Raw genomic sequence first — 24,357 nt, 5'->3', positions numbered from 1 at the left:
GCACCCGGGGGGCGAGGCCGTGACAAGCCCCCCGCTGGCGGCGCAGCCCCCAGCCTCACCGCCTCCTCCAGGGCGTGCCCGGCCTTCCCTCGTGCGGACCGCAGGGGCCCCACTGCGGCCTGGGCTCACAAAGAAGCGGGGGGCATCAACACCACCGGGGCCCCTGGCTGTGGCCGCTGGGCCCCGAGCGTGTGACCTTGGCCCGGTCCCTGCCCTGGCCGGGGGCGCGGTGACCTCGGGGCCCGGGGGCGCGGGCGGGGGCGGGGCGGGGCGCGCTGCGGCCCTCTCCGGGAAACCCCGGGGCCAGAACCCGGGAACGGGCGGGGGCGGGGCGGGGCGGGGGCGGGGCGGGCGCCTTTCTCCTCTCTCGCCCCCCCGTCTCCCTCGCGCGCGCCTGCGCGCGGCCCTTCCCGATCCTCCCGGCCTCCAGAGGGCGCTGCTCCCCCCCGCGCCGACCTGGCTTCCCGGTATGCCCCGCGCTCGTGAGAAGAGTCGTGGGGGAGGGGCTCCTTCCGCGTGTGAGCGCGAGAGCGAGTGAGCGAGGGGGGCGCCGCGAGGCGGAAAAAGGGGCTCGAGGGGAGCGGAGCCGAGGCGGACAGGGAGGAGAGGGCGAGGGGCGAGACGACGCGAGAGGAAAGGGCGGCGGCGCCGGCGCCCGAGCGCGGAGCGCGCCCCCTCGCCCGCCCGCGCGCGCCCCGCCCCTCCCCCCGCCCCCGCCGCCTTGGCGCCCAGAGCTCGTTCGGGCCCAGCGGGAGCGCGCGCCGCAGGCATTCGAGACGGGGCGTTGAGAGCCCGGCCTAGAGCGTCGCCGAGTCGGAGGCAGGAGCCCGAGCCCGAAGCCGCGCGCTTGTGTCTCCGCCGCGTCCGCCGAGGCCCCGGAGCGTCAGGGACAAAGCCGCCGCCGCCGCCGCTCTCCGCGCCCGCTCCCGCCGGGGCCCATCCGCCGCCGCCGCCCTGAGGAGAGCCCGCCGCCGCCGCCGCCGTCCCCGCGGAGCCCCGAGCCATGTCGGCCAGCAGCCTCCTGGAGCAGGTAGGGCTCGGGCGCCCCGGCCCGCATGCCTCGGCCATTGTGTGAGGCGGGAGCCCGACTAGGCCCCGGCGCGGCCCGGCCCGGCGGCCCCTCCGCCGCCCGGCCCGGCCCGGGCCTGCTCCCCCCCCCCGCCCCGCCCCCGCCCCCCGGCCCGGCCCGGCCCGCTCACGGCGTGTCTCTCTCTCTCCCCCCGCCCCGCTCCGCCCGGCCGCTGCTCCGGACCACCTGGTGCCTGGCGACGACCCTCCCTGCCGCCCCCGCGCCCTCCGGGTCTCCGCTGGCTTCTGCAGAGACCGAAAGGTCAAGGCAACAAAGGTGAGGCGGCCGGGGCCGGGGCCGGGGCCGGGGCCGGGGCCGGGGCCGGGGCCGGGGCCGGGGCCGGGGCCGGGGCCGGGGCCGGGGCCGGGGGGGCCGGCGTGGCCGGCCCGCACGCGTGTGCGGAACAAGGACTCATTCATGGGTGCCCCCGGGCTGGGGGTGGGTCCGGCTCAGCCCTGTCCCAGGTCTTGGGTTTCCTGTAGCTCTTAGAAGGCCTTTTGTTTTTCCTCCTTGCGGCTCCCTCCCTGGAAGTGCACGCATGTGATGTGGGGGAAATCGCAGGCTGAAGGAGCCAATAACGTGACCTTTCAGACAAATGAGAGTCGACTGTGTGGTAGGATTAATTTTCAGTCAAGGACTAGCTGTGTAATACTTTCCTTTATTCGAGCATGCTTGCTTTCAGGAAAAGTGGGTTTTTTTCTTCTCCGTACTGGGAAGAATGGTCTGGTATCTCCTTCTTGACTTCATCTGTTAAAAACCAGACCGTAGCATTGAGACGCTCTTCCAATTGTGACTTTTTCCCTTAGTACAAAATGGATCTGTGCATCAGAAGGATGGATTAAACGATGACGATTTTGAACCATACTTGAATACGCAGGCGAGGCCCGTGAGTAAACTGTTTACTTCTCTGTGCAAAGATTGAACTATTGCATTGGATGGACTTCTACTTTCTGTTCCTGGGAAACTCACTTTGGAGGCCTGGGGATACTTCTCTCCCTTTCCAGAAATTGTTTGTTTGGGTTTTTAGGGTTAACAAAGAATGTGTAATGGGAATTTAGCTTATTTTGTCCCTAAATACATAGAGCACTATGATGTTGAAGCACTCTGAGCCAATTAATATCCTAATAACACTAGTCGTAATATCTGTATGAGAAAGTGATTTTTGAGCACCTTGAGAACTAGCTGCCATGAATATGGTCATCCCATGGACATTTTTTCCAATGAGCTGGTTGTTCAACTGGAGGTTTTCTCTAGGAAAATTCAGAAGCTATATTAATCCGGTGAGACCGGCACTATCAAAATAATATTAACTTTTTTTTGTCACTTTTTAAAGCACCTAGTTATGGAGGTAATTAGTATAGTCAGTACCCTGTAGAAATTTGCTTTGGTTGCATGAATTCTCTTGTATTGTCATAGACATATAAAATGCCCAATGCTTTATTCACAAAATACATTTTGTGGTGTATACCTTTGTTTTTCCCCTCATCTAGTCATAATTGAAAATATTACTTCCCAAGAACTTTAGTTAAAAATACAGAGATTTCTAAACATGTCTTGAATAAACTTTGAATATAATGTTTTTTTATCAGTACCTTTGATTAAAGTATCATGGAACTCTTGTTCCTTACTTTGACTAAAGTTGCCTCCAATTCCTACGTAAAACTTTTTTTCATGCCTTTAAATCATAACACTTATTGAGGTTTGGTTTAACATACTGACTAGAAAAAGTTTCTTGATTCAAAAGCAACTAGTTAATCAGGAAGAGTAGAGAAGGAAATAGAGGAATGAACTAATAGTTGCCTCTTGCTAAATAAGCCATTTGCTTACGTGTTTATTATAATGAGGATAGTGGGAGCATTTAGAAACTAATAATTCCACATAGTTCCTATAAAACATTGTGTAACTCAGATGTTGTTAAGTTCAGAAGCATGTGAGAGCCTGCTAGTTGAGGTACAGACAGCTATTCTTAACTTGGCAAGCCATGTAATGTTTAATGGGGACTTGATTTTTCCTTGTTTCCCTGGAATTAAAGTTTTAAATATAGTGCTTTTTACACCAAGAAAAAATTTCTTGTATTCCAAGGCTTACAAATAGAATGGACAAGGACCAGATGAAACTCTGTTCTCTTCTACTAGACTTAGATAATTTGGTTCTGTAATAGTTTCACTGGGTATTTCTTCTGCTTTGCAAATTGCATCCCATTCTGTGGGACTCTTGCCCCCGGGTCTTCCTGTAAGTTTTTAATAGGGATCCACCCAGAGTTCTCTATAGTAACCTGTTCCATGAAACTACAATTAGACGTATCAGTACTTTGCCTGCCCTTAATTTCTAAAACTTGACTAAAATATTTCTTACAGACAAATGTAATTATTTTTTTTGTGTGTAGATATGATTAAAGCTACTCAGCTCCTTTTTTTCCTTTCAAGTAAGATATTTTATAGCAGACAAAACACAAGAAAACCCCATGTTTGTTTTATCAGACTGAATCAGATGGAAAGATTTACATTCTTGACCAGCTGAGAAATCTGATTGCTAGAGGTACTGAAGGTCCTTGATGACATAAGACTTAGAATTTAAGGTAGTCTTAGTCATCTAAATCTTTTAAGGACAAGAATATATATATATATATATATATATATATACACACACACATATATATATTGACAAGAATGTGTAATGAGTTTTTAGATTGCTCTATTGTTTGACTTACCATGGAATCTTTTAATTAAAACATTTTTTTTTGAATTTAGATCTGACTACATTTACAGGAAGTACCCTGTTGTGACTAACTTTGCACTTAAGATATTCTGTGCTCTGAAAATACATAGGGAAATATTCATTATGGGAAAAATGGAGAAAGAGACCAAAATGATTTTCATTCTGTAACCTCATCTTGTCAATAATATGAAGACTTAACTTGACCTTAAAGTTCATAACAATGATTTTGCTAAATGGGAATCCTCAGATGCTTTCTCACTTTTTTTAATTGCAAAGTTGAGCTGTTCATTGGCTCTTAGAGGTGAAGCAGAAAATTCAGCTGTATTTTTGTGGTTTCAAAATGTACTGTTCAGAAGCCATTATGCATTTCCCCTCCTGGTTTTAATTAAGGGGGGCTCTTCTCTGGATACTTCCAAATGGATTTAAGAGTAACATTCTCCACTGTAGTTAGCATATAGAGAGTTCTTATGAAGGATGAAAGCATGGTTGTTTGAGATAGAATTTGAAGTTCCAGTCTGACAGTTAAAAAAAAAACCTAGCCATTCATGACCTTAAAATAATGCTTTTTTTTTTTTTAGGGGTGGGGAACCTCCATCTTTTCTGAACTTTTCTACCCTGCCAAAATACATCTTATTGTTACTGTCCAAAGAACCACTAATACTCCTGCCTTGTCTGGGTTTAATTGAAAGCATTTATCACCTACCATAGCTTCATAGAACATAACTTGAAAGTATTTAAATCTATTTTTGTTAGATTTAGAAAATCTGAAGTCAATGTTTTCAAACACTAAACTGTAAAATAGAGTTTGGTAAATCTTTTGACATAATACAATGCTATATTTTGAGATTGTTTTGGGGTAATGGCTATGGATAGGCAAGGAGGGTTTTGTGTTCTTATATATATGTATTTATGTATTTATTTCAGTTTGTATTCCTTTGTTCTGAATTTTTTTTTTTTTGCCTTTTTCCCCCCACAGAATAATGCATATACAGCCATGTCAGACTCTTACCTACCAAGCTACTACAGTCCTTCAATAGGCTTCTCCTATTCATTGGGTGAAGCTGCCTGGTCTACTGGGGGTGACCCACCTATGCCCTACTTAACATCTTATGGACAGCTCAGCAATGGAGAGCCCCACTTTCTACCAGATGCTATGTTTGGACAGCCAGGGGCTCTAGGCAGCACTCCATTTCTTGGTCAGCATGGTTTTAATTTCTTTCCCAGTGGGATTGACTTCTCAGCTTGGGGGAATAACAGTTCTCAGGGACAGTCTACTCAAAGCTCTGGATATAGTAGCAATTATGCTTATGCACCTAGCTCCTTAGGTGGAGCCATGATTGATGGACAGTCAGCTTTTGCCAATGAGACCCTGAATAAGGCTCCTGGTATGAATACTATAGACCAAGGGATGGCAGCTCTGAAGTTGGGCAGCACAGATGTTACAAGCAGTGTTCCAAAAGTTGTTGGCTCTGCAGTTGGCAGTGGATCCATTACTAGTAACATAGTGGCATCCAATAGTTTGCCACCAGCCACTATTGCTCCTCCCAAACCAACATCTTGGGCTGATATTGCTAGTAAGCCTGCAAAACAACAGCCCAAGCTGAAGACCAAGAATGGCATGGCAGGGTCAAGTCTTCCACCACCCCCAATAAAACATAACATGGATATTGGAACTTGGGATAACAAGGGTCCTGTAGCAAAAGCCCCCTCCCAAGCTTTGGTTCAGAATATTGGTCAGCAGCCAACCCAGGTATCACCTCAGCCGGTAGGTCAGCAGATAAATAATAGCCCACCAGTGGTGCAGGCTGCAACAGGGCAACAACCACAGCCTTTGCCTCCGCCACCACCGCCACAACCTACCCAGATTTCTGTGCAACAGCAAGCAGCCCAGCCCACCCGTTGGGTAGCTCCCCGGAACCGTGGCAATGGGTTTGGGCATAATGGGGTAGATGGTAATGGAGTGGGGCAGTCTCAGAACAATTCTGGGTCTGCTCCTTCAGAACCCCACCCAGTATTGGAGAAGCTGAGGTCCATCAACAATTATAATCCCAAGGATTTTGACTGGAATCTGAAACACGGCCGGGTTTTCATCATCAAGAGTTATTCCGAGGATGATATACACCGTTCTATTAAATATAATATCTGGTGCAGCACAGAACATGGCAATAAGAGACTGGATGCTGCTTATCGCTCCATGAACGGGAAAGGCCCCGTTTACTTACTTTTCAGTGTCAACGGCAGTGGACACTTCTGTGGCGTAGCAGAAATGAAATCTGCTGTGGACTACAACACATGTGCGGGTGTGTGGTCCCAGGACAAATGGAAGGGACGGTTTGATGTCAGGTGGATTTTTGTGAAGGACGTTCCCAATAGCCAGCTGCGGCACATTCGCCTAGAGAACAACGAGAATAAACCAGTGACCAACTCCAGAGACACTCAGGAAGTGCCCCTGGAAAAGGCAAAGCAGGTGTTGAAAATCATTGCCAGCTACAAGCACACCACCTCCATTTTTGATGACTTCTCACACTATGAGAAACGCCAAGAGGAGGAGGAAAATGTTAAAAAGGTAATGTGCTTACCGCTCTGCTAAGGTTTTTAGGGGAGGAGGAATCAGTGGAAAAATAGGTGAAGTAATGCATTACAGTTCTGTAAATAAAACCTATGTCTTGGCAGTTCTGAGGCCCTCTTGGGTTTGAGGTTTTTTTATGTGGTCATTGTTTAGGAATGTGTGAGCATTAGGAGAGGTTTTTGGGCAAAAGACTGAGCATGTTCATCTCTTCTGCTCCTCCTTCCTAGGTGGTGAGATAGACCAAAGGAAGGAAGTTAATGGAAGCATTAGGAATGAAATGAGAAGAGAGCTGAAACATAGTTGAAATTATGAAGAGTGAGCTTTGAGGGGGAGAGAGAACCCATAATGCCTTGGAAATTAAAGTTGGGGGGAAAATACTTTGGGGACTTAAAAGTGAATTTATTTTGTTATATTTGGAAAAAAAAATCCAAGCTAGATTTTGTTATATTTGGGGGGGAAAGATTGATTTCCATGGTGTTCCTTTGCACTTGTCTTTGAGTTCGTTGGAAAAGGGTTCCACAAACACCAAGCTGGACTCCAGGGGTCCTGAGGCATCCATCATTAACCATGATGAGGGTCTTTGTAAAGGTCATTTTATATCTGCTCTGCCATGACTCCTTTCTTCCCTTCATGGAGTTCTAATTATTGAAGATTTTTTTTCCCCTCTGAAGCTTTCCCAGGTTCATAAATGGGAACAGGGGTTCCATTCACTAAGAAAATTTTAGGAACCTTTAGCATAAGAATTTTAATGGATTTAATTAAATTAAAATTTAATTTTAATGGATGAAGAAAGGAACAAATATAACAAGGAGAATTTATGGTGATGGTCGACCCACTCTGAATGTTCAGTAAATGATTGAGTGAAGGAACTTGAATGTGAAGGTGAGAAGGAAAAAGAAAGAGGTGAGTTAGCTTAGATAGCAATATGTAGCAGGGAATTGTCTATTTTTACTTAAAAGAAGGAAGCAGCCATATGTGAGAGATGATTAAAAGAAATGCAGTTTAAAAGATAGGTGCAGTCAGCATTAGAGTGGCTAAAGAACTGAACTGGTTCTCAGACCAAATCAAAAAATCCTCCTCAAACTGAGTAAAATCTTTACAGAGTTGTCACATTCAAAGTGAACCTGTGAGTCTATTGAGTCAAGGACCTAGAAATTCTCTGCTTGATTCTACCCTTGTTCCTGCCCATCCTTTTTTGGGTGCAGCATCCTGAGAGAGCTCTGACCTGCATACCAGTCTCTGAAGTGCTGAGAGAAGGAACTCAGACATCATTGCTGAAGTAGAAGCAGGTGATTGCTGCCTCACTTCAGCCTGTGGAGATGAATTCACCATGTAAGATAGATGGAGTTGATGACCCATGAGTATTGGGCCAGAAACTGAGCAACTGAAAGACAAATGTTAAGTTTTTATGCCTTGTTTATACTTAACACTTCTTCCTCTGACTTTAAATTTACATTAAAGATCTGCAGGGACATAGGAAATTTTCAGTTTTGGTTATTCATTGAATCTAGTAATCAGGAATTTCTCGAGTGTTCTGCAAAGCATACTTCCTGCCTTCCACTCTTCTTGTTTCAGAAGAGTTAGAGGGAACATTTTGAGACCATGGCTTCAAGAATAACAGTAAGAGAGTGAGATTTTTGTGAATGGAATCAAGGAACTTCAGAGAATAGCTATGGCAGTTTCCTGTTACTGTAATCTCTTTCACAACATGACAAATGGTCATTTAACCTCTGAAGAGCTTCAGTTTGGGTGAGAGACCCTATCTATACCTTCTCAGAAACATAATGCAGCACATACTATTTTGGATAACTCAAGAAAAGCTTTGTTAGAAATTCTAGCTTTTTCTTAATTGTATGTGTGTGTTTGTGTTTAGGTATATGTGCACTGTTCCTTGTTCTGCCTCCTAGGGCCTAGATGATCAAACCCTTTCTCATGGTGACCCTCTTCAGCTACCTTAAAGACACCTCTCATCCCTCCCTCCTCCCCTTCCCTCTCCTCCCCTCACCACCAAAGTCTTGTACTGTGTACATTAAGTATCCTAGTATCCTTAGTTCCTTCAGCTGATCATATCTGGAATGAGTTCTGAGTACTCTTTCCTGGTGCTTTTTACCTAAGAGAATAGCACATTTATATGTTGTTTAAGGGTTGTTAAAGTGGTTTACCTCTGTTATCATTTCTTCACAACAATTTTGTGAAGAAAGTGTGATTATCTGCCTTATTTACAGATGTGCAAACTGAAGTCCAGAGTCAAAGCTTATGATCATTCCTAAAATTGATCACCTATAATTGGACATGTTTGAGAAGAATAAACAGGCCTACTACCTCCTCTCAGAGCAGGCTAAGATTATATTGGGTTTCTTGGTTGCCATATTACCTGATTTCATGGTGAGCTTAAAGTCCCTAGAATTTTTTTTTACATTGACCATTGTCTATCCATACCTCTTCTGTCTTGTACTGGTGAAGATGATTTTATAAAACCCTAGTGTAAGGCTACGTGTTTCACCCTATTAAATTTGACCCAAGTTGCAATCTCAAAGAAGCTGACTGTTAAGTAGTATGTTAACTTACTTTCTCCACTTTGTGTCAATTACAAATTTGAGAAACTTGCAGTCTAGACCTCCAAAGCATTTAATGGAAATGTTAAATAGCACAAGATTCCTTTGGGACATACCATTATAGACCTTTAAAGTTAACCATTTACACTTCTGTGGATCTTGTCCTTTAGGTACAATTCAGTCTGCATCTCCCCACATATTTTATATGCTGTGGACATCCTTTCCTTGCTCTTGAAAATAAAGGGAGACACTATGGGGTTGAACGTAAAGAAGTGTGTGTATGTGTCTTTTAACTCAAAGCAGGTTAAGCTATGTGTGATTATCTCTTAGGACTTGAGAGCAAAGTTATGTTATTTGAATTAAAATCAGATGGTAAATTTGGGTCCTGTTCACACCTGTCAACTTATATTAAGCTGTGTTTTTTTGAAGTATGTTCCTTTACTTTTATTATGGGCAGTGGTGGATGAATTAGTGCTTGGGTTTCAGGAGTTCTAAGTTCTTTTTGTACTCTGGGTAGGAACCAGTCATTCAAACCCAGGGGCTTGCTTAAATTAGCTAATGATTGTCCTTTACCAAAAAAAAAAAGTTTAAAAGACTAATGGGCATCCTAATTATTCTCTTTGTTAACTGACCTCCAAAAAGCTTTATATAATTTGCTCATGTTACTTTCTTACAGTAAGAAATTGCAAGGTTTCGGGAAGGTCTTTAAGATTGTCCTGGATATCACTTACCTGTGTGCTGCCCACCATTATTATCCTTTATACCTTTGGGAACTTATCTTAAATTGCCTTTTTTTGTACTTTTTTGTCAAGTTCCTGAAACAGAAAGTTGATTTAAAATAGTTCAAATGAGAGATTAGTTTACTTTCAGTATTTTTATATGGTCTATTTGGCATGAAGCTTTGAATGAAACTACCTTAGTAAACAGGAAAAAGCCTTAAGAAATCATCCATAAGGTCAAAGCCTTTATAAAATTCCAAGACTGAACTTGTTTCTTGGAAGTTCACACAAGCATTGGATATGTGAGTGCTTGTTGTGTGTATCTGTATCTATATTATGTGTGTGTGTATGTATGTATATACACACACTATACATGTATATATGTATATACACACATGTAGCCATTTTTATGCACTTTTATCATGATTGGCTTGGTATGTTGTGATTTAAATCTGTAACCTAATATCAGTAGTGCAAAAATAATTTAGAATAGTGGAACCCTCTAAATTTCTGGCCCTTTGGTAAATTTCATTGTAGTAAATTTTGATTTATTTATTTGTCTGTTTATTTGCAAGGCAAATGGGGTTAAGTGGCTTGCCCAAGGCCACACGGCTAGGTGATTATTAAGTGTCTGAGGCCAGATTTGAACTCAGGTACTCCTGACTCCAGGGCCAGTGCTCTATCCACTGTGCCACTTAGCCGCCCCCATTGTATTAAATTCTGGATTACTGTCTTGATTTTTTTTTTTTAGCTATCTTTTCACAATTTTTTTTGTAATAGGGTGACCCAACATTTTTGGGGGGACCAAATTAACAGAAAGATCCATAAATTTCTCTGCTTTTTGATAAATGGAAGAACAAGGCAGCAGTGAAAGAGTTAAGAACAGGCATGCTTCAGAGCTGATCTTTAGCTTGTCTGTGGTCAGGTAAAGTGCCCACATAGTTGGAATGTGGTTGTTCTTTCCTCTGGCTTGCTTTTTAAAATTGTCTGTCTACTTTTGTCTTCCCCCTTTCATCCCTTATAATTATTTCACGTAAAAATAAAGGGAAACAGAAGGGACAGGACTATATAATTCTCTTGTGTAGCTTCTACCATAATCCTCTAGTAACTGCTGTCTGGTTTAGAAGCTGCCTTCACTTTCTGTAATAGCTATTTGATTCTAATAAAGTATGTGGGGGTGGGAGAACTGCTGGATTTCTGCTTCAAAATTCAATGCTTCAGTTTGGATTTTTCACTCATTAAATGAAAACAAAGCAGAATTTACTAAAATTCTAAACACATTTTTCTAATCTCTGAAAAATTCAGCAAATGCTAGACTTAAGTTCAATTTTGAAAAACATTTAGTATTTAGTATTGTAGTTATGAATTGTAATATAGTGGAAAAATACTGGATTTGAAGTCAAGAATTGATTTTGAATTCTGGTTCTGGCTTTATATAATATACTACTTGTGTGACCTTGGGCAAGTCATTTCTGGCCATACTGGTGCTAATTTTTAAAATGAAAAGATTGGATTTAGATGACCTCTGATAAGGATCTTTCAGGGTGTGGATTTTGGGTGCTCTCTTTGTGGTTTCTATCATACTATTATGCTACACCTTCACCTTGAAAGGAACCTAAAGCCTGTTAACATTAGTTTATTAACAGAGGTGGTTAGGGGGCAGCTAGGTGGCACCAACCCTGGAGTCAGGAGGACCTGAGTTCAAATCCGGTCTCAGACACTTATTACCTATTTGTGTGACCTTGGGCAAGTCACTTAACTCCATTTGTCTTGTAATAACCCCCCCCCCCCAAAAAATCAGACCCAAAAAACAAGAGGTGTGGTTAGCCCTTGTAGCTAGTAATGGTGAGAACTATGTATTCAAATACAAATAAAATTCTCAAGTTGAAAAAACTAAAATAAGCTAGATATTTTGTAGATCTATAACATGGAGAAAGGAGAGACTGGTTTCCCTTTAGATGACTGTCCAAAAAGCCCCATATGTTCAGGAGGAAGTTTATGGGAAGTCCAGTTCTAGTCATCTTCTGGGATGAGTTCCACAGGGAATTTGAGAAGAAAGAATTTGGAAATAGGTTAAGTTGAGAAGAATATTTCAGGCAAGAGGTTGAGATGGGAGATGGGGTGGAAAAATACAAAGCTGGCAGAATGATGCTTGACTGAAATGAACAGTCAGTATAGAGCAGCAAGTGGGGAAAATAAATGATAGCAGCTTAAATATCACAAATGTATGCAAAGTGAGAAAGAAACTATTGCATGGTTAAAAAGTATATTTTTAAATTTCTTTATAATATACTTGCGAACTAGGAAGGGATAGCAATTATTTTCATTTTATAGATGGAGAAACTGGGTTTGTCTGAACTAACACTTAAGTTACTTAAGGGAAGGTAGAATTAAATTTTAACCATTTTAAGACAGGTAATCATGATTTCTTTCATATTGTAATTTCCTACCTAAAACTTGTATACATTGGCTTCTATCCTATAAACCTTATCCTTTATTTCAGGTCTTTAAGAGTCAGTACTTATGGGTTGAGGTACAGGATAGAAAGGAGTCAAGAAGGGTTGATGGATTGGCAGACTAGTTGAGACAACATAGCATGTTAGTAGTCATGAGATATTGGTTCTTTTCCTAACTGTTACACTCTAACCATGAATGGATGAGCCATTGGATCTGTTTTTTCATCTGTAAAATAGGAATGAATCTTGGACTAGATATGTCTTGGAGTCTACACTATGATGTAGAATATAAGTGGAGTTCATTTTTTATTATATATGTGACTTGAAATTATATTACATTTCTGTAAAATCAATTAAAATGCACTAGAAGCTGTTTAATGGAATCCTTTTAATCACTTATGTATGGAGAAAAACTTCTAGTTTAAAATTCTTATTTATAAAATAATAACATTATTTTATAATATTAGCAATATTTAACAGTAAAGTTTTTTTGTTTATTTTCATCTTTTTTCCCTTCCTCTTTTTAAAGTGTCATTTAAATTGAGGTTATACACAGTGCATCTAAGGTAATTGATGCTCTTCTCTCTGTTTGGTTTTGGATATTTTTTTTAAATTGTATTTTATTTAAAAAAAAATGAAGCTATTGAGCCAGGTAAACACTTAAGAATTTAGTTTTTCTACCCTGTAATAAACTTAATCCAAAATTCAAGGATGGATTTTTTTTAAAATTGTTTTTTTATTAAAGATATTTGAGTTTTACAATTTCTCCCCTCAATCTTATCCCCCCCCCCACGGAAAGCAATCTGTCAGTCTTTACTTTGTTTCCATGTTGTACATTGATCCAAATTGGGTGTGATGAGAGAAAAATCATATCCTTAAGGAAGAGACAAGAAGTCTAAGAGGTAACAAGATCAGACAATAAGATACGTTTTTTTTTTTCTATATTAGAGGGAATAGTCCTTGAACTTTGTTCAAACTCCACGGCTCTTTATCTGGATACATATGGCACTCTCCTTTGCAGACAGCCCAAAATTGTTCCTGATTGTAAGGGTGGATATTTGTGATGGAGAGAGGAGATAATAATTCCTGTTATATTGCTTACCACCTTCCTTGCCATTTGAGGAAACTGCTTGCTTCTTTTCTGCACATGTAGTGGTAGATCTCCTGAGAAGAATATCTTTCTTCAAGTACATATCACTCAGACTTTTGGGTGCAAAATTTCTACCTATATCACAATGCTTTCCCCACATAACCTGTCCATTTTATTGCTTAAAAACTTCATTTAGTCTTTTTTTGACTGATTGACTTCAGTGGACATTCTCTTTTGCCCCAGGAGGTTGTTCCAATCTTTTAAATATACAGAATTGTGGTGATTTCTTCAGATATTGGAAAGTGCTGTTGTGTAGTACATTCTTAGTACTTTCATTTGCAAAGTTTACCTCTCTGACAGCCCAACTGATATCACTCAGCAGTTTAAAAGGCTCATTTTTTTTGGCAGAGGTGTAATTTAGGCTAACAATTATAGGTTCCATAAGTCTCTGACGTCTCTAGAGTTAGCCCTTCCCCTTTAGTGTGTGGGGACCTTGGGAGCAGGTCACCACAAATGTGATATTAATTGTGCAGCCCACATTCAGCTCTGATTTCATGCTTGCTTTTGTGTACTTCTAGGTATTTTAGTCAATTAGAAGTCTGAAGATTTCAAAAAAAAATTTTATTGGCTATCAAAAAATGCTCATTCTTTTTGTTAAAACCAAAAGCAATCCAAAAGAAACCTACCTGTTGAATGATTTCAAGAATTTTTTTAACTCTAGCTTGCAAAGTAGGTTTTCAATGAATACATATTCAATCTCTTCCTGTCCTATTTTATCCTCTTTTCACTTTGTCCTCAAACATAGAGTTTTAGTCCATTTGAATTTCTGATTTAACATGAACTTTGGAAGAAAGGGAATGGTGCATGGTTTGGAATTTAAGAGTGCTTCAAGCAGAAAGAACGTGTGTGGCACATCTGGATTTGAGCCTCCCTAGGGAAATGGAGGGCATAGCAAATTCATTAGCTGCTCTGATTTAAAGGACAATATTAAGCAAACCCCATACCAGCACACCAGAATTTTGTTCATCTAAGGCAAACGGGTCCTTTACTGTCTTTACTGATAAACACTGTTTTCCACTTTGCACAGATCTCTCTTTACAGGTGGTACCATGTGCTTTGCACATAAGCCAAAATCAAACAGGAAGCTTTAACTGTTGTAGCTCTTTACCAGTTTTTTTTTCTTTTCCACAAGGAGACAAAAAGTAATTAAACTACTACTTTTCCCCTCACTTTTTGCTTTTGTTTTTTGCAAGGTAATAGAGTTAAGGGACTTGTGCAAGGTCACACAGGTAATTAAGTATCTGAAGTCAGATTTGAACTTGGGTCCTCCTGACTCCAGGGCCGCTCTACCCTTCACTCACTTTCTTCTGGCCTTCTGGGAAGTAAGGGAGGAGGATAAAACTGGTTCATTCATCTTAGCCATACAATCAGATAACATCTGTCCTCTTCTCCATAATCAAATATTATAATGTTTTAACTCCTTATTACTTACCTAGTAAGTAGTGAGTATCCTGGACAGAAAGAATGTATACTGTCTGAATCTGGGTAGAGAGACAAATTTGCATAGAAACATTTTAAGGAGACCCTGTGGGTATAGGTATTTGTATACATATATTCACATAGGGTCTTAATTGTATAATATAAGACTAATATAAAGGAAAAATTTAGAGTGTAGAATTAACAGGGAAGTCATGAGTAGTTGAGACTTTGTAAGGACATTAAAGATTACTAGAATGGTTATTGCAAATAGAAACATTTAAGGAAGAAAGGAAGGAAATGGCTCATCACCTTATTGTCCCTTCTGTCTAGGAAGGAGGAGGAAGAGAAATGCTAGATTTTTTTTCCCCAAGAATGGATTGCACATTATAGTTGCTGATTTATCAAGAACAGTGTTGCTGGTTTTGGGTTCTTTGAAAGATTCAATAGCTTGCCCCCTTTTTGAATTGTTTGAATACAAACTTCTATCTTGTCTTTATCAGTAACATTTATAAATAATCAAAGTGTACTGGTTGCTGTGGTTGCAGTACAGAGGAGGTCATGTCTCTGGAATTTATAGCTCTTGGACTATAGCTCTTAGACGGCAATGAAATTGTATACAAAGAATTGCATTGTGATGTTCTACCAGTAGTACAAATATTTTTTGTGTTTAGTTTGTTGAATAAAAGTAGGCAATTGAAAATTGAAATACATTTATTCATCTAAAAGACTTATTTAAGCTATTATCTTTAAGCTTCCAAAATAACTTCTTTGGGTAAAAACTGCCTTTTCCAGCTTTATTTCCTTTCCCTTGGATCAGTGAAAAGACGAAAAGGCAGGCAGCAAGAGAAGTGGGAGAGAAGTCAAGGACCTGGATGATTAAGGCCTCTTTAACTTGAATTCTGTGAAGAGATCTGACAGTGTGACATTGAGTATTAGTACATTTGATGTAATTTGGGGTTGATTCTTGGTTTGGTCTTTGGATAAAACAGCTATCAGTTCATTTCTGTGGGCCTTAGGTTTATCACTTGTGAACAGTGGTCATGAAGAAAACTAGCTCCTCTTTTATATGTCATAAATAGAGATATGGGTGTTGTGATTTACCTAAAAGTTGTAAAGTTGTTAAAAATAGAATTCTTGTCTTCACGTGAATAATTGAAAACTTCTCAGGTTTAGATTCTCTCATTGAAGTGAGATTGCTTATATAACGATTAGATTTTTCTATGATGCTTTTGATATCACCATTACCTCCCAATGTAATTAATGGTGTGTTTCATCCATCTTCCATAATTCTCTGCATCAGTGAAGTACAATTAAGACTAAGGTAACTTAACAGACTATGTCTAATAATAACAATTTTGATCCTCACCCATAATCTCCCACTTCTTTACTGAGGAAGAATTTAGGATCATAGTTTAGAGTTGGAAGACACCTTGGTGGACTTTTGTGGATGAGATAAAGTCCAAAGATTAAATTGACCTAAAGTTACCTGGGAATTCAGTAGCAGGGAAGAGATTTAGGTCCTAGGTCCCTGACTGATCTTTCCATTGTGCCATTTGTTCATGACAATAAATGTTTATATTCAAATCTCTTAGCTTCATACATACAGAAATCTGTGCTTAAATCTTGTATGTAGATGGTGGATTTTTCATACATGTTTTTGGACCACATTTTTTCCTTGTTATTTTTTTCCAATTACAAGTAAAGATAGTTTTTTTTGTTTGCTTTAGGTTTTTTTGCAAGGCAAATAGGGTTAAGTGGCTTGCCCAAGGCCACACAGCTAGGTAATTATTAAGTGTCAGACTGGATTTGAACCCAGGTACTCCTGACTCCAGGGCCTGTGCTGTATCCACTGCGCCACCTAACTGCCCGGTAGAGTTTTTAACATTCTTTTTTTTTTTACTTTGAAAACTCTGTTAAATTCATACAGTGTTTAATTCTAGAATACAAAAACAAATTAGTCTTTAGAAGTTGCCTACCTAGACCATTGAGAAGTTGTATGATTTTTTTGTTTGCTCCCATACTTTTTTGCTTTTTTATTTATTTTGAATTTTATAATTTTCCCCCTAATCTCACTTCCCTCCCCCCACTGAAGGCTGTTTTAGTCTAATTTACATTGTTTCCATGGTATACATTGTTCTAAATTGAACATTCATAGTTTTTTAGTTTTTTTTTCTTTTGCAAGACAGTGTGTTAAGTGGCTTGCCCAAGGTCACACAGCTAGGTAATTAATTAGTAAGTGTCTGAGGCCGGATTTGAACTCAGGTACTCCTGATTCTAGGGCTGGTGCTCTATTCACTGCGCCACCCAGCTGCCCCTAAATCATATCTTTAAGGGAAAAAAAAAAAGTATAAGAGATAGCAAAATTATATAAGATTTTTTTTAAATTAAAGGTAATTCCCTCAATTTCCAATTCTTTTTCACTACAAACAGGGCTGCTATGAATATTTTTATACACCTGATTTTTTTTTTACCCAAGTGGTATTGCTGGATCAAAGGGTAGGCACATTTTTGTTGGCCTTTGGGTGAAATTCCAAATTGCTCTCCAAAAAGGTTGATTGAATTCACAGCTCCAGCAACTTTGATCCTTTCTGGTCATATTGGCCAGTCTGAGAGGTGTGAGGTGGTATCTCAGAGATACTTTAATTTGCATTTCTCTAATCAGTAGAAGTATCCTTAAGTGCTAATTTACTTAGTGAATATCACATAGATCTCCAGAACTCCCAAACATTTATACCCTTGACAGAATGACACTTCTATTCTTTTGATTCTTTAGAAAATACAGTGAACTTCTTGAGAGCAGGGACTGTTGACTTGCTTAGCCTATTATAGGTGCTTAATAATTGTTTGCTGACTAAGATATGAGTTTTTTCAATTACTGTTAAAATCTAGTAGTACTCTTCCTCTGTACTTGATTTTCCTGTATAATGACCATTTAAAAACAAGAATCTATTGACCATAGAGCTTTAGAATTGGGACCTTTAAAGGAATAAGCTTCTAATATCTACTTGTACTGTCCTGTGAAGGTGTTAACACTGTTTTCTGAAGCTAGTTGCTTGCCTCTTGGTGTTTAGAGTAGTAGTACTTTAAGGATTTAAAAAGTTCTGGTTTCATATTTTACTACATTTGCTCCTCAGAACAATCCTCTATTCTCCTTTTTTCCCAGATAAGCCAATTGAGGCTGAGAGGAGGGGAAGTGACTTGCCTATGGTCAGTCACTTAGCTAGTAAGTGTTTGAGGCCTGATTTCAAATCTAGTATGCTATCTAGTTACCTTGAGTTTTTAATTTCTCCTAAACTATAGTAAAAATCACTTAGCTGTGTGGCCCTGGGCTAGTCACTTAACACTTGCCTAAAAAACACCACCATTTCTTGTCTCCACCCCCATTTTTTTTTTTATGCCTATGTAATATCAGAATACCTTGGTTTCCTTTTTCCCTCCCTTCTTTGCTGTAGTGATCAGTGACCTTGTGATTTCAATTCTCTTTCATTGTAGATCCACAGCAACCTTCAAGAATTGTCTGGGTCACTGAGAATTTAGGGGAGTTGCCCTGGGATCTTAGATCCAGTATGTGTCAGAGAGAATTTGAACTGAAGTCTTCCTGCTTCTGAGCTTCTTTTCCTCTAGGAGACTATATCTCTTAGGTTTTTGCAAGGCAATGGGGTTAAGTGGCTTGCCCAAGGCCACACAGCTAGGTAATTATTAAGTGTTTGAGATCGGATTTGAACCCAGGGACTCCTGACTCCAGGGCTGGTGCTTTTTCCACTGCGCCTCCTAGCTGCCCCAGGAGACTATATCTCATGGAGGTTTTTAATTATTGAAATAATGAATAAGAGAGAGTCGACAATTTATTACTTTGAAGTGATGGGTGTGATGGGTTCGGGAATCCTAGTCAGCTAACAATTATTGATTGTTGCCAACTTTGTTTAAAGTTTTAAACTGGGGTAAAAACATAGTTTCTTCATATAAAGAGATAAAATGTGTTTAAAAACCTTGGAAAATCATGTAAGAATGAATAGGGAGAGGTCAAACAAGTGGTCTGACTTTTGAGGGGCTAATAGTCAAGGTGCTGAATTTTGAAGGGAAGGATTTTAACATTCAGATGTGTGGAGAGTCCATTTCAGAGGTGGAGAGAATACACTGAAAGACCAGTTGAATGAGTGTTGAGTATTTTCATTTGGCTGAAATTTAAAGTTCATAGAGGGTATTATCATAAAATAAGACTGAGATGTAGATTAGAATTAATTTGTGGACATGAGTATGGAATATTCTGCCTTAGGACCAGTGAGCAGGCCACTTTGCCTAGGCTGCAGAGTATGAACATGAGTATGATGATAATATTGGAAAAATAGATTGGAGCCAGGATGTAAATGACCACTTTGCCAGCAAAGGAGTTGGTATTTGGTCCTAGAGGTAATTGGGGTCCCTGAATTTTATTGAGTAGGGAAATGTAATGATTTGACACCTTTATAAAGGTTGCAGTGCAGAAGGGACTGCCTTGTTGAGATTTATCACTGTCAGAGGTGAGTAGTGATAAGAGTCTCAGCAGAGTTAAAAAAAAAAATCAGTGTTGGAACTAGAAGGGACCCTCAGACTCTGGAGACTAGGAATTCTTAATCTAGGATCTATGAATCTATTTTCAATTTTTTAAAACTTTTAAATAGATTCTTTTGTAATTCTTGTATATGATTTTGAGAGGTCTATTGACTTCACTAGACTGCTCAAAGTGTCCAGAACATAAAAAAGATTGCAGACACTTGATTTAGTATATATCATCATTTTGTATGTAAGAAAAACAGAAGTCCAAAGAAATTCATCCAAAACTCAGAGCTTAAATGCTAAGGCTTGGATTCAAATCATTGCCCTTGGATTTCTGTTTCAGAGCTGTTAACACTGTACCATGATTCTTCTAATGGCAACCTAAACTGTAGTGATCATATGTTATATTCTCCCATATCTATGCATTTTTCACAGGCTAAAAATACGTTCTGTCCTTTTCTACCTTGTTGAAGTCTCTTTCTTCTAGAAACAGCATAGGTAGCACATCTTCCAAGAAGATTTTCATAGGCTTTCCTACTGCATTTGGATTTGTTTTTTTGCACTTTACCTTGTAGTTACTTATTTTTGTTTGTACCTTATCTACTTCTTTTGGACAGAGACTGTTTACTTTCTTATTTGTATACTCAGTGCTTTAAAACAAGTAAATAGATAATTAATGTTTTGTTGAATTGAAGTTCCATTGGTAAGACTTTTTTTTTAAGGTGACATACAGGGGAAAGTATAGTAATTTGAAAGTTCTGTTAACAATCAGATTTGTAGCCTCAGGCAACATATTCGATGTTTATGGAGTATTTTATGACTTACAAAGCTTTTACTTTATATCCTAGTGTTAGGTAACATAAGCATTATGAGAAATGTTGGACTGAGATGGCAGTGTCAAAACTTTTGAACCCAGGTCCTCTGATTTGTCCATTCTCTCCTAATGCTTTTTTCACCATCCCATCACACATTACTTTTAAAGACACCATCATCTATTTTTCTACACCTTGGTCCCCTCTTTCCAAGCTCTTTATTTCATTAGTGACTGATGGTAAGGAAAGTTGAAGGGGCTGTAAGCCCCCCCCCCTTCACTTTAAGCTTGTTTCACTTGTGATCCCCCTTTTCTAGAAAATATTAAACAAGTTTTAAAAAAATTCTCAATCTGATTCATTGATGCCTTCCCAAGTTTTCTTAGGAAAATTTGCCCTGTCCTTTGAAGAATACAAAAAGTGTAGAAAGCTTGGTGGTTATAGTTTACTAGTATTACTTAAATTATTGTTCACATTATATATTGTTTCTTTTATTTTCTTTTTCTGTATTTAATCCAGGGATCTACTTCCCTTCCCTGCTGACCTTGCAATGGAAGTGGAGAAAATGAATACCTAACCATAGAAAAGAGATCTATTTGTCTACTTTATAAAAATCAGTATGCCACTGACCTTATGTATGATTTTAGGGGAATGATGGGACAGAATTTGTTTTTAGTTTTTAAAAATGTACCTAAAATCCTTATGAGTGATTTTTGGAAAGTTATAATACAGCAAATATGATACTGAAATTGCTCTGTTACAGTGGAAAAAGCACTTGCTGAATTTGGAGTCAGAAAGAAGAGCCAAATTTGATTTCTTGAGTTTGAAACTGTCTGACCCTGTGTGATCTTGGGCAAATCACTTAAAGCTTTCCTGAGCTTCAATTTCCTTATCTGTAAATGAGAATGATGATACTTGTTCATCATGGGATGACTGAGAATCATCTCTTTGTGTGTGTGTGTGTGTATATATATATATATATATATATAGAGAGAGAGAGAGAGAGAGAGAGAGAGTGAGAATGTGTACATTGTAAACTGTAAAGTATTATATAGATATGAGTTATTATGACCATGCTTAGGGGGCTTTAGAAAACTGGAAATGGACACAGTGGTACAGCTGTCAACCCCAATTTTTTTTTTTCTCCTCGCTTACTACTCATCAGGTTCAGTCAAACCTTTTTAGGCAGAGACATTTTGTTTTTAAAACCTCAGCTGAACATTGTTGTCATCATTTGAATCTCATAAAATTGAGAAAGCAGGAGATCTTAGACTTGGAAAGAGGTCAAGAATAAGCATGTATTAAGTGCCCAATGCCTGCCAGACCTGATACTAAGTGCCTTACAGATATTATCTCTTTTGATCCAAGCAGATGCTAGCACCCATCTCCTTTCTCTTCCTCTCTCTTCCTTCTCCCTCCTGTTTATCATAATCATCAATCATCATCATCATCATCATCATCTCCACTAGAAATTGAGGCAGATAGGTTAAAGTGACTTGGCCAGGATTACAGAGCTATTTAAATGTCTTAGACTGGTTTTGAGGTCATGTTTGTGACTCCAGCCCCAAGAGCTGTGCTGTGCCTCCTGGTTGCCTAGATTGTTAGAGTTCATTTCATAGATGAAGAAATTAGGGCCCACTATAGTGAAACTAATCACATAATTGCAGAACTTTGACTACAATATTGAGCCTTCATCTAGTGCTCTCAACAGATTAACCTTCTATAAGATGACAGTAGGAAGTTCTGGGATGATATGGCATTTGTTTGATTAGTATGAGGTAAAAATGACATACCATATTTTATTTTATTTTATTTTTTTAGAATTTTGCAAGGCAATGGGGTTAAAGTGGCTTGCCCAAGGCCACACAGGTAATAGGTAATTATTAAGTGTCTGAGACAGGATTTGAACTTAGGTACTCCTGACTCCAGGGCCGGTGCTCTATCCACTGCGCCACCTAGCCGCCCACAGACACCATATTTTAAAAGATTAATGATACCTTTTGTTTCATATCCTAAAATTTTGCTTGTATCCCACTTCTTTGTCTTCCTCACAGAGAGCTAGCTATTAGCTACCAGAGAATTTTTTTAAAAACAAGAAAAAATCTGCAAAGCTGATTATACATTGCACATTTACTAATACATTGAAAAACAATCCAGCAGTTTATGTAGTATCCTTAACCAGAGCCACTGAATAGTAGGGGAAGTGTCTTTTTATATCTCTTCTTGATAATTTTACTGTGTTTGTTTTTTATTGTTTTGCAGTTTTTCAGATGTTGTTATCATTGTGTATATTATCTTCCTGGATCTGCTTACTTTACTACAGTTTCTGTTATATTTGTTTCTTATAAACACAGTGACATTACCATAGTTTAGACATTTCCCAATTGATGGATACTTTACTTAGTTTCTAGTTCTTTGCTGCCACAAAAAAGCATGACTATAAATATTTTGGTTTATTTAGAGACTGTTGTCCATGATCTGTTGGGAATGGGGGTGGGTGGGTAATGGTGATGGTGGAGAATAGGATACACAGTGGTGAAATCTTTGGTCAAGGGGTCTAGACATTTTAGCTACTATTTGTATAATTCCAAATGTGTTTTCCAAATGGTTGCACTGATTCCTATTCCATCAGTACATTGATAAACTAGTCTATCCATAATTATGTCAACATTGACCATTCTTTACTGATGTAATTTTTGCCAACTTGCTGGGAGTAGGTTAAAAAAATCTACCAAGGTTGTTTGGATTTGCCTTTCATTAGTGATTGGAACATGCTTTCATATGTGGGTTAATAGCATGTAATTCTTTTGAGAACTGTTTGTTCATATCTTTTAATCATTCATCTCATTTGGTCAATATGCATTTTATGAAGTGCTTGCTCTGTGCCAGGTGCTGTGCTAAAAGCATTATGCTTTCTTATTGAGAAACTTTCTTTGTACTTTCTTATTTTGGAACAGAACCTTTTTTTGTTGTTATTTATATACTTGTTTAAATGGGCTTGCTAGAACACTAACAGGTTCTTTATTAAAATTCATTTTATTTTATTTTCTCTAGTCACCAGTCAACTTTTAGTTAGATTGAGCTGGTTGTCCAGTTTGTAGATTCTCCAAACCGTTTCTCTTACTGTAATCTGGCTAAATTATATTTCTGGCAAGAGGGCAAATGATAGGCATACTTAATAGCAGCTTTGCTAAAATAATCAATTAGGTGCTAATATAATTCAAGGTTAATAGTGTGGGGAGTTGTTTAGCTATGTGTCAGTTTAGCTTAAATTGTTAGGAGGGTACAATCCCTCACTGTACTTCGCTCTTCTTAGACCATCTTTGTTCTGGGCAATACAGTTTAAGAAAAACATTGCTAAGCTGGAGAATGTACAGAGAAGGACAACCACAGTACTGAAGGGTATTGAGTCAGGGCTATTTGGGAATTGGTTGAACAAACTATTCATAGCAGCCAACCAACTTTCTTCATTATCAGTTACATTCTGTTAATAGTTATAAAGTAATGAGATAAATTTCACACATTGTACATTAAAGGTGAGCTCATTATATTATAGTCACCCCAGAAGAATTTCATTCTGTTTTATATATGATACTTATATCCTTTTCTCCCCCCTCATGGTCACCAATACATAACTGAGCCATATAAGTAGCAATAGTTTAACTTTCGTGGGAAAATATAGTGTTCTGCTTATTTATTAATTTTAAAACATTCAGTAAATATAAGCTGTACATGTGACCCCAGATGAAAAAAGTTGAGAAATCAGAGAAGTTATGACTTTGTCTAAGATTACAATGACAGAAGATGTTAGGGTGAACACTAACATGCAAGTTATTAAAATTAAACATAATCCAGAGAAGGGAGTAGTTCACGTAGATTGGATTACTAGAATTTTGAAGAATAGGATTTGGAGAGAAAGGAAAGAGACCTGGAAATGCAAAAATTAATGGGTTTTGGAGGAGAGGAAAGTGAGATTTTCTTGACTGATGCAGAGGATCTTTAAACAAAGACTTGATGACCTTTTATTTGGGGATGTTGTAGAGAAGTCTTTTTTTGGGTATGGATCAGATTAGTTACCTCTGAGATCCCTTCCATTTCTATTTATAGGGAAGAAAATCAGACACTAAATGAGAACAGAGCTTATAAGAAAAATAGGGGCCTTAAATCAAAGCTGTATTGTATTTATATAGGGTAGTTATAAATGAGAGAGGTTAATGGGAGTAGCATGATATTGTAGATAGAAAACAGCTTTGCTGCTTCAACTTAAGGACTTTTTCCATTTGACATGTGGTTAAAACCTATGTGATGGTCTTCATAGTAGACTGAGTTCCTTGAGAGAGTAGAAATTGTCTTGCTT

At 39.3% G+C, this 24,357-nt stretch overlaps 1 protein-coding gene across 1 annotated transcript in view; it reads left to right on the top strand.

The window, feature by feature from the left end:
* The first annotated feature begins 768 nt into the window (after window positions 1-768).
* Window positions 769-24,357, top strand: part of YTHDF2 (YTH N6-methyladenosine RNA binding protein F2) — a 43,943-nt gene continuing 20,354 nt past the window's right edge. Inside the window, exons 1-4 of the mRNA XM_074217916.1 lie at window positions 769-1,030; window positions 1,321-1,345; window positions 1,876-1,955; window positions 4,764-6,353. Of these exons, the coding sequence (XP_074074017.1) occupies window positions 1,004-1,030; window positions 1,321-1,345; window positions 1,876-1,955; window positions 4,764-6,353 (1,722 nt within the window). The 5' untranslated portion in view covers window positions 769-1,003. The remainder of the gene's footprint in view (window positions 1,031-1,320; window positions 1,346-1,875; window positions 1,956-4,763; window positions 6,354-24,357) is intronic.

The sequence above is a fragment of the Macrotis lagotis genome, chromosome 1 (genome assembly GCF_037893015.1).
Source record: "Macrotis lagotis isolate mMagLag1 chromosome 1, bilby.v1.9.chrom.fasta, whole genome shotgun sequence".
Classification (NCBI taxonomy): Eukaryota; Metazoa; Chordata; class Mammalia; order Peramelemorphia; family Peramelidae; genus Macrotis; species Macrotis lagotis.
Note: the sequence above shows the minus strand (reverse complement) of the source record. Positions and strands in the feature narration are given on the sequence as shown.